The sequence below is a fragment of the Neltuma alba genome, unplaced genomic scaffold (genome assembly GCF_004799145.2).
Source record: "Neltuma alba isolate B1F8T4 unplaced genomic scaffold, ASM479914v2 tig00005554_pilon, whole genome shotgun sequence".
Lineage (NCBI taxonomy): Eukaryota > Viridiplantae > Streptophyta > Magnoliopsida > Fabales > Fabaceae > Neltuma > Neltuma alba.
Genome location: NW_021634155.1, coordinates 24,591 through 41,911, shown reverse-complemented (window position 1 = coordinate 41,911; position 17,321 = coordinate 24,591). Strand labels below are relative to the sequence as shown.

At 34.3% G+C, this 17,321-nt stretch overlaps 1 protein-coding gene across 1 annotated transcript; it reads right to left on the bottom strand.

The window, feature by feature from the left end:
• Positions 1–2,158: 2,158 nt before the first annotated feature.
• On the bottom strand, positions 2,159–6,084 carry LOC114748002 (ADP-ribosylation factor-like protein 8c). The gene is made up of 6 exons (XM_028936357.1): positions 5,869–6,084; positions 4,108–4,189; positions 3,989–4,021; positions 3,778–3,899; positions 2,822–2,983; positions 2,159–2,698 (listed from the first exon to the last, which is right to left on the bottom strand). Exons 1-6 carry the CDS (start codon positions 5,904–5,906, stop codon positions 2,581–2,583), a joined length of 555 nt encoding a protein of 184 aa, XP_028792190.1. The 5' UTR covers positions 5,907–6,084; the 3' UTR covers positions 2,159–2,580.
• Positions 6,085–17,321: the final 11,237 nt, after the last annotated feature.

Genomic DNA, 17,321 nt, shown 5'->3' with positions numbered 1-17,321 from the left:
TGCATTGATCGCCGCCCATACTTGTTTTATTTAATGATACATTTGAAATTTCCCTTACAATCAGGAATTCCATGCGTACCCGAGATGCAGTGATTTGTATAAAGATTTCTATAGAAGTGGAAAAGGGTGCTATAATCCTTCCTCTCATGATTGAGTTAATTGACAAGTTAATTCTAAAATAAATGGTTTATTTAGTGCTAATTCCTAAAAGTCAATGATTATACACATTTGTCTTTAAAGAATAACTAAACTAATTCGTATATCCATTTCCATAGTTCAGTTCATGGTTGCAACTACCGGTTTCAGGTGCTACAAGTTGAAGTTCTTCGCTACTCACCGTTGACCATTTTATTGGTGAGTAGTAGTAATTCTTGGAAACAAAATTTTAATGTGTAAATCAGGATACGGCTTCTCTTCAGCGAGAGGATATGAGAATGTAATAATCTTTGAGCATTCAAACACTTGAGCTTTGTAGAAGGATCCATTCTCCAAAAGACATTGTCATGTGAAAAGAAAAAGACAGAGCAGGCTTTGGAACAATTGTTCCTTTGTACTTTTATTTTGATTTGAAGATTTTGTGAGATCAAATAACCTCTTTTCTCAGATAGCTTTGGATTTGTATTTGTGTCCACATTCCAAGGTGGTGGTCAAAATTCAAAAACACATTTTTCTGTCCTGAGTTCATTCCCTTTTGGTGCATATTTATTCTATGAAGCGTTCATATTTTAGTTTGCAGCACTTCTTTTAGAGTGAGAGTTTAGTTTTGAGCTTCCTTTATTCTTCTTCAGACTGAAGCACGGCACTATTATAATGTAATTATAGATTATAGATTAAAAGATGCTTGTCACGTTGCTTTTTGTGACAACTTAGGTTCTTTGAGACTTGGCTGTAAAGACTGTTTGTTTCAAACTTCTAAGCCAAAAATTATGGGACTTCATACAAAAGAAAAAGGTGCAAAAGCGATAACGTAAGGCCTTGCTTTCGCTTCTGAAGCAATTTTAATCAGTTGAAACTGAGTTATTCAGTTGTTTTCAGAAGTGGGATTAACTCTTTTTTTTTTTTTTTTTTGGTTTTCGGCCAAAGAAGTGAGATTAGCTCATAACAGAGTTACTGCATCCTTTACTATATACAATTTCTATATTATTTATAAGTCATTTTTAACATGTTTTATAATAAAAAAATCTTAAATTTTATCAATTTTATTTGAAAATTTAATTACTTTCAAATTCTATTCCCATTTAATATTTAATATATGTGATTTTTAAGAAAATAACAGTTTATAGAACATAAATTCGTGGTTGTGAAAAAGGTTGTTACTCTGTTATTATTTCTGAAATTCATTAATGGATGTCGGTCCCACAAAAAGTAGGCAGATCACTTTCTTCTTGTGTTTTTTCAAAAATGAAAGAGCAAACGCATGAAATTTGAGAGGGAATAAAGGTGTTTAATTTAGTAAAAAATGTGAAGACGCTTCTGGACGTTGGTTACTGATTAGGGCGTCCAATGACTAAACCCCATTTTTTTCCTTTTCAATCAAGTAGGTGATTAGTGAAGTGAATGATTAAAGGATTGTACTTGGCGAGAATAATTAAAGTTAATTAGGTGAACCTTCAAAGTTTATTGAAAAATATTCTAGATTTGACCCATCAACCAACAAAAAATATATTTCCATAAAAATTGTACAATTTATCTTAAATTGTATCTGAGTTAAAATTTGGCCTCTGCGCATTATACAGCTTCTTAATATATAAAAATTATTATTTTTTTGAATGTATATACACTATTTATTTTAAAACATACCTAGTTTAAATCCAATTTATTTCTTTGCAATTGATTAGCTTAGAAGATATTTGTATATTTTTTCTTCTTTATAGATTTGCTAATCTAGGCCTACTTCATAAATATAGTTGAAAGGGACGTGCATACAGATCACCCGATGATTCAATTAACAGGGGCATATGAATTTAAGCTTTTGTACTCACATGTTCAAGGAACTGAATTATTACTGATTATGCTTGATTAGTAGACAATTGGTATCAAATAAATCATCCAATGTGAAGGGCTGATTGAGTATTTACCCTAATGACCAAATGTCTTAAGATGATCAGTGAGTTAATCCCCAGACACATTATTAACGCTCCAATGGATATTCTCGAAATAAATGGGAATAGAATTAAGTATGCCATGATTTAATAAAATTTGTAAATATAAATACAATCATCTTGTGAATCATCATAAACCTTCAACGCCATCACCTTCCTCATTCGCTTGAGAATTACCACTTTCAGATTGTGAAATATTTCACTCATGGTAAGAAAAAAAAGAAGGAATAGTCTTCAGTTAGATAAGTTAACTAACCATAAATAAAATTATACAAACCAGGCAACCAGGTTCATGATCTCATTCATTTCCTACTGAACATGAGAACGATGCATTGAAGCATACTTAACTCAGTAGTTCCATCTACTGCACAAAGCCGCTTATTAATCACAACTCCAGAACCAAGGAAGCGATTTCTGCAACACCGTGCTCGATTGCTTCTACGATCAAAAGTGAAATGGCATGCCAACTCTAAAAAGATCATGTTGCAGTTCTTGAGTGCTTGATAAGCCAGTCAATGATAACATCTATGTTTATGGATTCCTTGCATGAAATCATATAGCAGCAAACCTCTCTGTCTTTTATTGATTCAAGCCCTCTGAAATCACACAAAGAGGAAAACAGAAAAGCATTTGCTGGTTAAGCATGGCTCTGAAATTGAATAACAAGAGTGATTAATCCATGAGATTCAGAAAAATTTCATGAAGTTGTTTGAACTCACAGTTGATCTATCAATGCTTGCTGGGATAAAGCTTCTGACTTGTCAATTTTGTTTCCAAGAACAAGCAAAGGGATCCCATTTAAGGAAGGTTTTGTCAAGAGCTCCTGTAGCTCACTTCGTGATATAGGAACGCTGTCTCTATCTGCTGCATCGACAACATACCTGTGTTTGCATTCATCAACAGAAGAAATCAAAATATGTTAAATGCATTGAAAATTCTGATTCCCAATTAGTTTACAAAGGCTACAATATAAAAACGCTAGGAGTATGAATAAAAAAGCCCCAGTCCTCATGTAACATTAGGCTTCCTGAATGTTCGTTTTAATCAGCAATAATAGCTATTATACAACCATTAGGTTTTCTAATCTTCAAGTTGAAATTCTAGCAAGAAAACAAACAGCAGTGGATAACATGCTGCATACTGGTGGAATTTGTAATATGTACAGGAATTTTGAGATTTAAAATAATACCTAAAATACTTTCATGAAAGCTTAAACTTCTAGAACTACTACTGTTTGGCATGGTCTTAGGCAATTTGACAGATCATTAAGGCATTTGATGCCTGCTTTTCCGTTCATATCAACTTAAATATCAAATCATGCGTCAACATTGGTCTCTGACTAGGTGATCATTCTACGTCTGTACTTCCTAAGTATTTTCCTTTTGATACAGAAAGATATTAGGGAAAGGATTTAAGCATCACATTTATGTTTTGCACCACGTAGAATATAAAATTTGTACTTGCATATTATTGTTCCTTGTTTTCGAGTCTAAATTGTCATGAAGTACTAAATGGCTTTAAGTTGGTCTACATTCAGGCCAGTTTTGTTCTGATCCAAACCCAAAAGCCTTTAAAAAGTAGAAGAAACGTAACTACCAGTTGCAATTGCACTACATAAGCCTACTTTATGTATGCATATAATTTGTGAAGAGACAATATGAAGATAAAGGCTTACACTATAGCAGTCACACCACGACAGTAACGCTCCCACATTGTTCGGAATCTCCTCTGTCCTCCAAGGTCCCAAAGCTTTATTGTGACATTACCTTTTGTCACCTTTCTCATGTTGAATCCAACCTGGGTTTCCATAGCAAGAATGGGTTTCTATGACATGTTTACAACCTTCAAATAAATCATCAAATTTTGTCTGAAATAGAGATACCTACAGTTGGAATCATGTCCTCGTTGTAACCCCCTGTCTGGTAAACATCAAAAGATCAATACCAAAAGACAAGAATTGATATGTGTATAAACAGAATGGATTTTCAGGGTTGCTTTAACTTACAGCAATCACATTGACAAGAGATGTCTTCCCTGCATTCTGAAGGCCTACGAGGGAGAGTTCCATCTCCTGTTTGAAAAATAAACTAGCACAAAGATGAACATTTAGATTTAAAAAGGGGCTTAAAGGAATGGGTGCTATGCTTAAACATACAGACCACATAATGTAATATTCATTTAAAGAAGCTGAATGGATGTTAAACTGTGGAAAATATTTGAATACCAATATCAGAAATAAAACTCAAACTTTTTTACTTTAGTTTTCTGAAAAAATAGTCTCTTTCAAGCATTTTATTCCTCCATGATTCTGTAACATCTTGTGCTAGACGTCAAGCTTGCGGTCTTGAACGGTTATATTTGATTAAAGGCTTCCCAGAAAAAGTCTTTGCTTTGTTTTGTTTTTTTGCCTTTCTTTCTTTCTTCCTTTCTTTCTTTGTCTTTCTTTTTTTTTTTTTGGGGGGGGGGGGGGGGGACATCCACAAACGTCATTTATGGATAATGAACGAAGTATATTTAGTACTTAGAAAGGTCATATCTCCCATCCTAGGTGCCGATACCTATGAGAAGTTTGACATATAAAGTGCCAGTGTCTTTGAGAAATTGGTGGTATGTTTGGTCATTTAAATTTTAGTTCACATCATATGCACCATAAACTGTCAACTTTGTCAACCATGAAAGACGCTTTGATCTGTCAACTAAGCCTGTCAATGAAGTTGACAGTTTGGATACATGTTATTATATGAACTAAAAGTTAAATGACGTATTTGGAGAAAAAGAAACTTAATGCATTAAAACATTATTCTGTCCCCATAGATTAACACATTAATTTAACCTGATGGTTATGTTTATCCAGAAGAGGGGAGAAAAAAGAAGAAATTTCATGCAAAAAAGCTTGCTGGTTGCTTATCAACTTCCTATTAACCACCAGAGGTGCGCACATTGTTGAAGTTATGATAGCTATATATCAAGATGCCACAGGATAAAATGTTGCCTCCAGCAGTGCGGTTAAAACAACTTCGCATTGAAATATGAAAAAGCCATTTTTTTGACGAAAGATGCAAGAAAATCACATCATAAACCACAGCCTCAGTGCTAACTTAGAAAATCTATCTACTTTGAACATTGTGCACAATTAAATGCCCAAATCCAATTCTGCTCAAAATAATAAAAAGGGTGGGTTAATGTTATGGGTCCAGTTGAAGATTGTCCCAACTTCAGAATAACTAAACAGCCTCTATGAACCTATATTTTGCTTCACTCGAAGGTAAGTATCGTAAAAGCACATATTGGTTCCAGCATCGCAAGTCAACAAGAACATCCAAAACTTTCTAATATTTATTGTGAACCTGAAGGACATCAATTTGAAGACTGATGATGCAATTGTTAATGCTAAATATATCATACAACAAAAAACCCAGCTTTTACAATATTTTCTGATAACATGAAGGAGCTTTACCACTATTGGGGGTTTTCATTTTCAGTGAGTTCTGTTATGAAGCCAAAAAGCGAATGATTACGGCTTCAGACCAAGATTCAAAAAGGGTCATCGTTTACGAAACAAAATCTCGCTTTCCCAGAACAACTAGGCATCATCATATTTCACAGCCAAGTAGCAGCACCAACTTGGGTCGAAGTTGTTTTCTAAGGTCGGATTCAAAAGGGAATATCGAGGCGACTACATGATAGTTTGTTGTGAACAATCAGAATATGGGAGGCATGGTGCCAGAAGTTAATGAAGAGAGAAGAAGGTGAAGAAAGAGCATACCTGCGGAGCCAATTGAGTAGAGAATCGAAGAGACCCATTTCAGTGAAGCAGATGATTCAGTTCCAATTCTGAATCCAGCGATAAAATTACCTTTTGATTCAATCGCACGAAAGCACAAGAGAAGAGGAAAGGAATTGGAGTAACGGGGATTCGGGAAAACGATGAACGTGAAACTTCAGTCATCGGCAACCAAACGAATCCATTAAATGCCTGTCCGCTGGAGCAAGACACAATGTTTACGCGGTCAAGCTAATAGCCTAATACAGATATTTGTGGATATATAATCGTGCACTTTTTTTTTTTAAAAAAAAACGGAAAGATAAGACAGAAATATATCGGTTTACTAGCATTTTTTGAGGGCAAACATGTTTAATTTATACTAAACCTCTATAAAATTTAAAATTATTTTATGAAACTAAAACTTTAAATCCGCCTTAAATGAAGTTATTTATCTAATTAAATACTATAATATAAATTGAAGAATCTAACTATTGGATACATATGATTTAACTTAATATATTAATTTGTAATAATATTTTTAGAATAACTCAGCGTCTAATCCAATATTGTGAATATATATGATAAAGATTTAAATGAGTTTCAATTTAAATCATATTCTATCCTATTGATTGAGATAATAAAAAGATTGATAGTATGCGAATATTATTTTGTGATAATCATATCTTAAAAAATGATCATTGACGTAAGCTTTCTGCCAAAAAGCTCCTTCAAAAAATTTATATTTGGCGGAAAGCTCAATCTAAATTAGGACCAATCTAAATCATATATTCAATCCTATTGATTGAAATATTCACATCTTAGGTTTCAATTTAAATCATATATTCTATCCTATTAATTGATTGAGATAATTAAGATATTTTTGGCAGAAAGCTCGAAAAAAACTAGCTCTTACAAAACTCGGCTCGTGATCCCTCCGGGGCCTCACTCTGCGCAGCCTCACTCTGCGCAGCAAACCATTCAAACCCAGACAATAAACATTAATCTGACTGAAGCGAAAATTGGGCCAGCATAAAACCCATCTCCCTCCGAAAATTGTAATCTGGACCTTTTTTGAGTTACGGTTGAAGATTTTGGCCCATTAAAATGACCAGTGAGCCCTTGCTTCAAAGCAATAAAAGTTTATCAATAAGAGTTAGTTCAGTTGGTGAGGAGTCGACTCATAACTTATAAAGTGGTGAATTGCCTGCTACCGATATAAAGGCTTTATTGGTGGGCAATCTGTAAGTACTTTTGTAAGTACTTTCTAAACGTGAAGATATGTATTGATCCTGGTAAGTTCCTGGAATCTAACCCATCTATATTTTGTATACAAGAAAAAACAAAAAGCAATAAAAGTTTTTGTGGCCCACACCCAAGCAATTAATGCATACCTCATTAATAAGTTGCAGTAGAAATAATGGCATCACTTTTTGCCAGGTTTTGTTGATAGAAATCATGACACGCATTAACTGGAATCCTAGAGCCGAAAGTCACTTTCACGCGAAGGCCACCTCCATGAACCAGGCAGGATTCATCAAATTCTGAAAATATACCCGAGGAATGTCCCAGCTTCTTTGCTACAGCCACAGTATAATAATCTATAGGAATTCCAAAAAAAAGAAACGAACCCAAACTTGAATAAAAGGGAAAGAAGAATCTTGAACTTGAAGAAGAACCTCAGGCTGCCATTCATAAACTGCAAGAGCAAATCCTTGCAACATCCACGTTCCTTGATACTCCTCCGGTCCTAATTATAAGACACAATTGACTTATTTGAGGAGATTAAAGAAGTAAGTTAAGTTGGTTATTTATAATAAATAAGTGTTGTTATTCCTAAAATATCATTGCTAATTAAGTATATTGGCTAAAACTATCATTATTAGAAGGATTATCTTGGAAAAAAATACATAAATATAAGAGAGAAAATGGATTGGGTCTTATAATTAGGACCAAATAAAAAGTCAAATTGAGTCTTATAATAAGAACCGGAGGAGTATAATATGGCTCTACAGATGACTGAAGAAAATCACAAATAAGTGCTCTGCTTGCTGAACAATCCGAACAATACCTTTAAGATGCCGGTAAAAGCACATGAGGGACTGAAGCTTAGCACCGTGAAGTTTCTTATCACCAACAACCTTAACGAAAACGAAATGATTCCGACAATATGCGATATGTTGGTCACTTCCAGAAGGCAGCTTCATATCGAAATAAGGGACCAGAAAAAACCTCCCAGCAATCAGAAAACCAGCAAACCCAAAGAAGAAAAGAGGACTACAAGACAAAATACACCAGGAAGTAGACAAACAAAACCAGCAATTGAAGATTCAAAAGAAAAAGAGCAAACCAGACCAGCTGCGTGCTTCCAGGCCTCACGAGTTCAATCGAACCTTCAAGAGAGAACTCTCCTTCCAGACCTCACGAGTTCAATCCCATGGTTAAATCCCTACTTAAAACATAGGGAGCTCAGTAGCTTCATTGTTTATAATTAAATTCTTGAAAGTAAATGGGACGTGAATTGGTGAGAGCAGTTGATAACACGTACGTTCTCTTTGGTTTTTTTTCATAATTAAGATCTAAACGTCAATTTTAACACAAATTCAAATATGAAGTTCTGACTCAGCGTGGGATTGTGAAGATCAAACCAGAGCTTAACTAAAGATGTGTGCCCATATGATAGCAGCTAAAACACAATATGAACTGCTTACAGCTTGCACCCGGCTCTTATTAGATTAGACTAAACCCAAGAATAGCATTTTAAGGGTTCTTGGTAGAGGTAGAAGGTAGAAAGAAGAGATAGATGCAGTAAAATATAAATAGGTTAGTGCACTTTTTACTCATTCCACTTTATTTTAGTTTTACTTCCTAAAATTTAAAAGTAACGATTAATTCCTGAAATTTGTCCTGATTTTGGTCCGCCTAAATATTTTTAGTTCTTAAAATAGTATTTTTGATTCATAAAACAAACAGTATTTTTATCCTAGAGCCTTATAGTACTTTGGGCATGTTTGGATTGCAAGTAAGTGCCTTGGAGCATGTGAATTAAGGTTTAGAATTTATTTAGAGCCTGTTTAGTTCAACCCCATTGCATACTTGTAATGGTAATTGTGATTGTATTAACAAGAGAAGGGTGTTTGGTTGCTCTTTAGTAGGGTAATAGGTTTTACCATAGTAATGATGATTACCAAAACATTGGTAATCACCATTCATACCTACCCCTCTATGAATGCTCATTACCACCCATTGTATATTTGATAAAGTCCAATTTGCCCTTTAAGCTCATTTGTTTTTATTTCTATTAGTTCATTCTACCCATCACCCCGTCGCTATTACCGCTACCACAACCACTCCTACTGTCACCACCAGAACTACCGTCACCATCACTACAATTGTTGCCTCCACCGCGGCCGTCGCCGCTCCTATAGTATTTACCAAAATATCGTCGGCACCACCACAACCACCACTGTCATCACCTTCCCTCTTGTCACCACCACTCTCAGCAACCACCACATTGGTTGTTGCTGCCGTCACCTCTCTCTTTGTTGCCGCAGCTGCCACAACCACCGCCCCCCCAGTGCCCTAGCAACCACCACATTCACTGCTGTCATTACCACCACTACTACAACCATCACAACCATTACTGCTATTGCTGCCACCCTTGTCCCTGCCATCACTATCACCCCTCCTAAAAATATAGTGAATCCGGCAATGATTGATTTTTTTTTCTTTTTCTTTTTTTATATATTCAGGGGTATTATGGACTTTTCATTTTGATTAAATATAAAAAAAGTTTTTTGCTTAATCTTCTTAATGACATACCAAACATATTGATGGTAATAAACATTGCATTACATTGCTTCGCATTGCATTGCATTATCATCTGAGCATGTGGGAATTGAACCAACCGGGCTTTTAGGTATTGTGAGTTATTTGGTGGCTTTTAGTCCAATCAACTTTTGAAGCAAAAGTTAGTTGCGTTTTAAAACTAATTAAAAGGAACTTTTGGCCTCAAGAACATGGAGAGAGAAAATGGAGGGAGAAAAAAAGGTGATTATGAGAAGAGAGATGAGTGTCTTAAGGTGGGTTTTATTTTGCTTTAATAAAAATAAAAAAATTACTCAAAAAAATGCTTAATAATTATATACCCCTTTAATAAGGTAAAGAGAGAAAGTTATTCTTAATTTTATTTATAAGTCATTTCATTAAATTTTTTGGCATAGATATATAATTTTATTCTTTATTTATTATAATGTATATAGTTTTTTTTTGAAATGTGTATATATTAAATAGGGGTAAAATTAAAAAATTATTATATTTTAATAAAGAGTTAGTGCAATTTAAGATTTTTCTTAATCTGTATGAAACAAGCTGAAAATGCCTTATAAATAGGATCAAGGGAGTATGTTTATAAAAGTATCCCAAAAAAAAGAAGAAATTAAATAATAAATTTAGAGGAAATTAGAAAAAAGTCTTCGCTAAAATTTTAACTTGTGAGAAAGACTTAATAAATTTTTATACAAGCCTTTTAATTTAAATCCTTTTTACTAATTTAAAATCCTTATTACAATTTTTTCAATAACAAATATTTTTATTTTATGATTATAATTTAAATTATTTTTTTAACAATTATCACATTAAAATCATATAATATAAAATACTACTATTTAATAAAATTTATATCATTTTTAGTCATTTTACATCTAAACTTTTTTTTAATTAATCATCTAAATAAGTTTCAACTTTTTCAACGGAATTTTTATAAATGTCAATCCAAACATAAATCATATTATACTAATTGATTTTTATTCTAACTTAAGTTTGTAAAAGTTAGTTAAAATAAAAGTTAGTTTTATTACCGCTAATCCAAACACACCCTTTATTTAATAGAAACTTTTTACCTTCTACCTTGTACTTTGCATAGTGTTTTCAGGGATTGAAAACAATCTTGTATAGAAACCTTTTACCTTGCAGAGTGTTTTTGTCCTTGAAAACATAATGGATGATATATATATATATATATATATATATAAAGGATATTGTTGATATATTTCTAAGATATTATTCAGAAGATCAAAGGTCTAAGAAGTTTGCCACATAAACAAATGCCAGAGAAGCAACTCCATCCCGATTGACAAACTACTACATCAAAGTACTAATATGTGAAAGCTAAAAGAAGTAAAACTTCAAATGTGTTTTCCATGTAAATCCCAACACTAATTACGTGTAAGTTTTTTCCGTCCATAAGGCCTACATTGGCGATTTGAGCCCTTATGATGAAGATCTTGACCTTTATGACGAGAGAGATATGGCTCCAAAACTGAGAGACGATGAACAATTTCATAACAAGGTGGCAATTCTGCTTCTCTCAGAATCTGATATACTTCTGGTTCAAACTCTGGCCTTAGCCCCTGTAGAAACGTAAAGGTGAACAACATTTCCTTCACTTTCATCATGTGTTTCACATCGTTATTGATTGATAATGCCCTTACCAACTCATAATATGGCCCATTGGAAATGCTAGTATATTCTGTAACGTTCATGCTACCTTGTTTTAATCTGTTATACTTCAGCCATAACTTGTAGAGTTTGGTACGATCCTTAGAATACATAAGCCGGACATCGTCCCAGATTTCCTTGCAAGACTTTTGAGGAGTAAAGTCAGAGATGATTATTGCCATGTCGGGTTCCACGGCTCTCTTCATCCAATTAATTATCTGGAATTCCTCCATTTTCCAAACCTTGGTCTTTCTTTCATCACCTGCTGGGGCTCCCTCAGTGAGATGATGTTCCAAGCCAATGGCAGTCAAATATGATTCAACAAGATCACACCATCTGCAAATGTTTGTGTCATCTGACTTCATTTGTTCTAAAGATGAAGGGAGTTCTAACTCCATGACGTAGATGGATTCTGCAGGATCACAAAGCTGGTTAAATGATCTGAGATGATATTACAAGAGCAACTAAAACAGATTGTTTTGCAATCAAACCACTGCTTACAATTTGCATTCAGTTCTTCAAACAGTAGTAGAATCTCTCAGAACTTATGTGGACTAAAAAATATATAACAATCATGACAATGTCAGAAAACCCCATAATAGCATTGACAAATGTTGCAAAGAATAGCTTTTGTATCAGTTTTAAAAGAATAGAATAAACCCAACCAAAACCGTTTGCAAAACAATGTAACTTTAATCTTCTTTAAGTTTGAAGTTCAATGAATACAGAGGATCACATAAGGTCGTGTGTGTGTGTACGTGTGTGTGTGTGAACTAGATCTCCATTAATATCAACATATAAACATTTTCAAGAACTTAAGAATGTTTCTTTAACGACAAGGAAAAGGTGTTATTCAAAATTTTATCGGTAAAAAAGATCTGAATACGAGTAACCACACTTTCTGCATATATAACAAGATATCAGGTCTTTTTGACCCCAAAAAAAAAAAATTCCAACATGAACTGTTCATCAGTTTTTCCTAAATTCTTCTTCATAACTCGTATAAACAATTTCTCGCAGGGAATACAAGGGTATCCTGTGTTAGGAGGGGAGGCTAATCTTTCTGTGGCCATGGAAGGTAATATACAGATCTTTTTCAGTTAAATTTGCTCTATAGATAGGAATTGAGAATCAAATTCCATTTTAGGCTAATTTCAATCCCTAAAAGGCAATAGTTGCGAATTCTTGGATATTTCAACATTCATATATTAGCATTACCATAAGATTATGCAAAGAGAAACCGAACAACCGATGAGAGGAAAAAAGAAAAGCTCACCTCAAACCGTTCCGCACTTTTGAAGGCAAATTTTGTTATGATATCAAGGCTGGGACAGTGTCCCTCACGGCTTTTTTTTTTCTTTTTTTTTTGGATTAACTGCCCCTCAGGTTCAGAGTTTTTGATTGAATGAAATTTAAATTTGATAGTTGACATATTCTAAGATTTGATTGGTTGTTAATTTAATTTAAATTTATTTTGTCATTAAACATATTGGAATTTTCAATATTATCTGTAAGCACTGGAATGATTGATTTGATTGCCACTGCGTGTTGTTATTATATTACCTCCGGTCCTAATTATAAAACCCAGTTGACTTATTTGAGGAGATAAATGAAGTAAGTTAAGTTAGTTATTTGTAATAAATAAGTGTTGTCATTCCTAAAATATCCTTGCTAATTAAGTGTATTGGCTAGAACTATCATTATTAGAAGGACTATTTTGGAAAAAAAAATACATAAATATGAGAAACAAAATGAATTGGGGTTTTATAATTAGGACCAAACAAAAAGTCAAACGGAGTCTTATATTAAGGACCGGAGGTAGTATATAGGAATGGGATATATCATCCCAGTTTGCGTATACATATATGTGTGTTTGTATGCATGTATATACTCCTATAATTTGTTCGTTATTTGAATTGAATGTCAACGATTTTAATTTTCAGGCCCTGATATAATTTATATAATTTAATTTTAACTAATTCATACATTAAATTAAAATTAAAATTATTATAAAAGTGGTGTGATTTTTAATATTACCCTTGATAATTATATTGAATTTTATCATCATATTAATTTCTTTTTTCTTATTATTCCAGCACCACAATTTCGAATGTAAGGAATACATATGTATATTACAACTACAAATATTATCCTACAAAGATTTCATACCGTTCGATCTCTCTTTTTTTCACTCCATAGCTGCATTAAACCCTATAGCTGTAGCTGTTTGGTAACTTTCATAACTCCTCCATAATGGATCATCGTTTTTTTACCCCCAAATTGCAGAGTAAAAATTAGACCAATTCAGATCCAAAGGTAGATGGCAATTAAGAAGACATGGAAATCATGTTTCCAGTGACAGATCTGCTTGGTTTCTTGAACTCCATGGCTTATTCATTGAAACGGTCATCTTCAACTCATTTTAACAATTTCTTACAAAGAAACAACTCTGTTTCTGTAAGAATGTTATAAACCGCTAGTTCATATTCTGGCCTAAGCCCTGCCACAGAAATAGAAGCAAACAATAATATCTCTCTCTTTTTTTTCATTTGTTCCGCATTGTCAGAGATCATGCTCCAAATATGAAGGAATTTCAACGCATCTACATTTTCCAATAAAATTTAAAACGAGAATGTGACTGGCCAACCGATGGGAAAGTTGACTGAACAAATTAGATATGTGTAGTATGCATATCATGAATTACAAACAGAAGAAGCATATGTAGAGCTTAATTCATAGGGCAATTTCATGGAATCATAATATGGAATGAAATGAAACAACTAAACACATTTTATCCATGAATGAAAAAGATATGATTTATATATTTCTAAGATAGCATTCAAAAGACTAGAGGTCTTCCCTCTCAGAAGTTTGTTATATAAACAAATGCCTGAGGTACAATCCTTATACCAAACAAACTGCTACTTAGTACCTACATTGTACTAGATTTAGTCAATATGTCCCAAGTACCAACTATTCCCTTATGAAGATCTTGACAGTTAATGAGAAGAGTAAAGATGTTCCAGAGCTATGACACGGCGACTAATTGTACACCAAGGTGGCAATTCTGCTTCTCTCAGAATCTGATATACAAATGGTTCCCACTCTGGCTTTAGCCCCTGCAGAAAGCAAAAACTGCGCAACATTTCATTCACTTTCTTCATGTGCTCTGGTTCATCATTAATTGGTAATGCCCTTTTCAACTCATGATACAATTCCAGGAAAATGTCAGTATATTCTGCAACTGACATGCTACCTTGTTCTAGCCTTATAAGCTTGACCCATAACTCGTAGAGTTTGGTACTGTCCTTAGAATACATAGACTGGACATTGTCCCAAATTTCTTTGCATGAGTTTTGGCTAGTAAAGCCACACGTGGTCAATGCAATGTTTGGTTCCATGGCCTTCTTCATCCAGTTAATTATCAGGAATTCTTCCATTTTCCAAACCTTGATTTTTCTTGCATCACCTGTTGGGGCTTCCTCAGTGAGATGATGATCCAAGCCAATAGCAATCAAATAGCATTCCACATGATCACACCATCTGAAATTATTAGTACCATTCAACTTCATATGCTCCAAAGATGAAGGAACTTATAACTCCATGTGGATGGATTCTGCGGGATCAAAGCCGGTTAAATGATCTGTGATGATGTAATAGAAACTTAAGCACATTGTTTTGTGATCGAATCTCTGCTTACAACCAGTATTCAGTTCTTGAAACAGTTATAAAATCTCACAGAACTTATGTAGACTGAACACTATTCAGCAATCATGACCGGATTAAAAAACCCAATAAAAGCATTGACAAATGCAAAGAAAAGCTTTTATATCACTTTAAAAAGACCAGAGACAGTGCAAACACAAGTGAAACAGATTGCAATATTTTACATTATTTAATTCCAGACCAGCGCAAGGGTATTGAATGGTCAGCCAGCCAGCATCTTCTTCTTAAGTTTTGCCCTGGCGCTGGCCTTGGACTAGAAAATGGAGAAATTCAGACCTTACAGCAAGGGATGGAAATCATGTTTCAAATGTCACATTGAGCTGGGCACGCTTAATCTCATTTCAAGTTCAATTAATATTAAGAGTTAGACAAGTTTATCTGCATATTAACGAACTGCATCTCCATTAAAATCAACATATAAATATCTGTCATAACTTGAGAATTTTCCTGTTAAGTACCAAAAAAAAAAAAGGGGGGGGGGTCACCCAAGCTTGCTTAAATTCTTCCTTTTAACTTGTATAAACAATCTCTTATTAGTTAGGTTGGTTATAGCCTTTAAAGCCTTACGGCATGTTTAAAGTCATTGTCGAGCAAATCAAATATATTTACTCCAAAAGAAACGAGAACAACACAAGGAGGAGTAGTCCAAGCCTCTAAGGATATTAAAATTCCCATAGGTTGAATATCAATCCTTTTAGAGGCGCTATTCTGCGATTCTTTCGATATTTGAACACTCATATATCAGCATTTCCATACGATTAAGTAAATAACAACATATAACCAAAGAGAATGGAAAAGCCACAATCGAGGAGAAAGGAACCCGCCCCACTATCTCTGTTCCGCTGAATATCTGCCACTAGCATCGCGGCAGTTTTAAAGGCGACGTTACTTGGTTTTGAAAGAGGGAACTTATGGGCTCATGGGTCATGCGGTGTAACATTTTGTTTTTTGGCCCTTCCTACAAACTCGTATTAAGTGGCATTATAAATATTTTTTAGGGTTAAGGTACACCCAGCACCTCTAAGTATTTTTCCAGGGACACCCAGTGGCCTAAAATAATTTATGGTGCAATTTCGCCCTCAAAGTAATTAAAATGGTGCATGGGTATCCCATGCTAACAGATCTGTTACTTTGACTGTGAAATTGATGAGTCAGCACAAGTTTGACTAAAATAATTTTACCTGGCATGTCTAATAAGCAAGTGACGTGGCTTTTCTTGTTAATTCCTTTGTTTTGTCTGAATATTATCTCTGAAATATTTTAAGTTTGTTTAGAAAAAAATTCCAAGAGCCGAAGAGAGCATTTACCGAACAGAGAAAAGAAAGCAGTGGCATAAGAAAACCTTCGTTAGGGTTTCTTCTTTCTTGGCCGATTAAGTTAACTGTGTGATACTGAAAAAGATTGTGAAAGTTGTAGTGATATTGAAAAAGATAGATCGAGGGGGATCGATTCCTACATTCTCTATTGTACTTGCATTTGGCTGGAGTGAGAGGGGGGCTTTTTTTAAAGTGAAATATGGGAGAAGATGCGAATCTTGGGGATGATGTGGACTGGAGGCAGGATGATGTGATAGTGGACCTGGATGACATGAAGGGGGACGATGCCGATGTGGCAAGGGAGTTAGATGAGTTGGAGGTTGACGGAGATGATGTGGCGGTGGGGCCGGAGGACTTAGAGGTTGAGTCGGTGGAGTCAGAGTTCGACGAAGATGATGCGGAAGTGGGGGCCAAAAAGCAGTTTCGTCAATCGGGTAAGCTTCACTTTTTAGTCAATTTTGATTAAGATGATGTCAGTAAACAAATCTAACTTGAAGTTGAACCACTTTCAAAGCTTATGCGTACCTTGAAGCTAAACCAGTTTCAAAGGTTATGCGTCTTTGTGATCTCTGTTTTGCATTTTGCATGTTAAGCTTTAGTTTTTTGTTATTGTTTCATATACGAATAGAGAGTTGCTGTTATATACAATTTTGATTTTGTAAAAGTAAAAAATTCTAATCTGCACTGTTTGTTACTTTCTTTTTTTTTTTGGTGCAGCAGATGACCAATTTTCCACCTTTAGTGAGAATGGAGAAGAAGGTGAGCAGGAAAAGTCACTAAATGAAGATTGTGAAGATGAGGTGGGAGAGTCAAGAAGTGAGGAATTTGGAAGTGAGGAAATCTAATGTGAAGAGGAAGAGTCACAAGTGAAGAATGTGGAAGTGAGGAGGAAGTGAAAAGACCCAATAACAAACA

Coding starts and splice junctions, on each gene's coding strand:
- LOC114748002 (XM_028936357.1), bottom strand. CDS start 5,906: ATGGGTCTCTTCGATTCTCTACTCAATTGGCTCCGCAG. Junction 3,900..3,988: donor ACGAGGACATGATTCCAACT/GTAGGTATCTCT, acceptor ATGGAAACCCAG/GTTGGATTCAACATGAGAAA. Junction 2,984..3,777: donor CGTGGTGTGACTGCTATAGT/GTAAGCCTTTAT, acceptor ATGCAAACACAG/GTATGTTGTCGATGCAGCAG.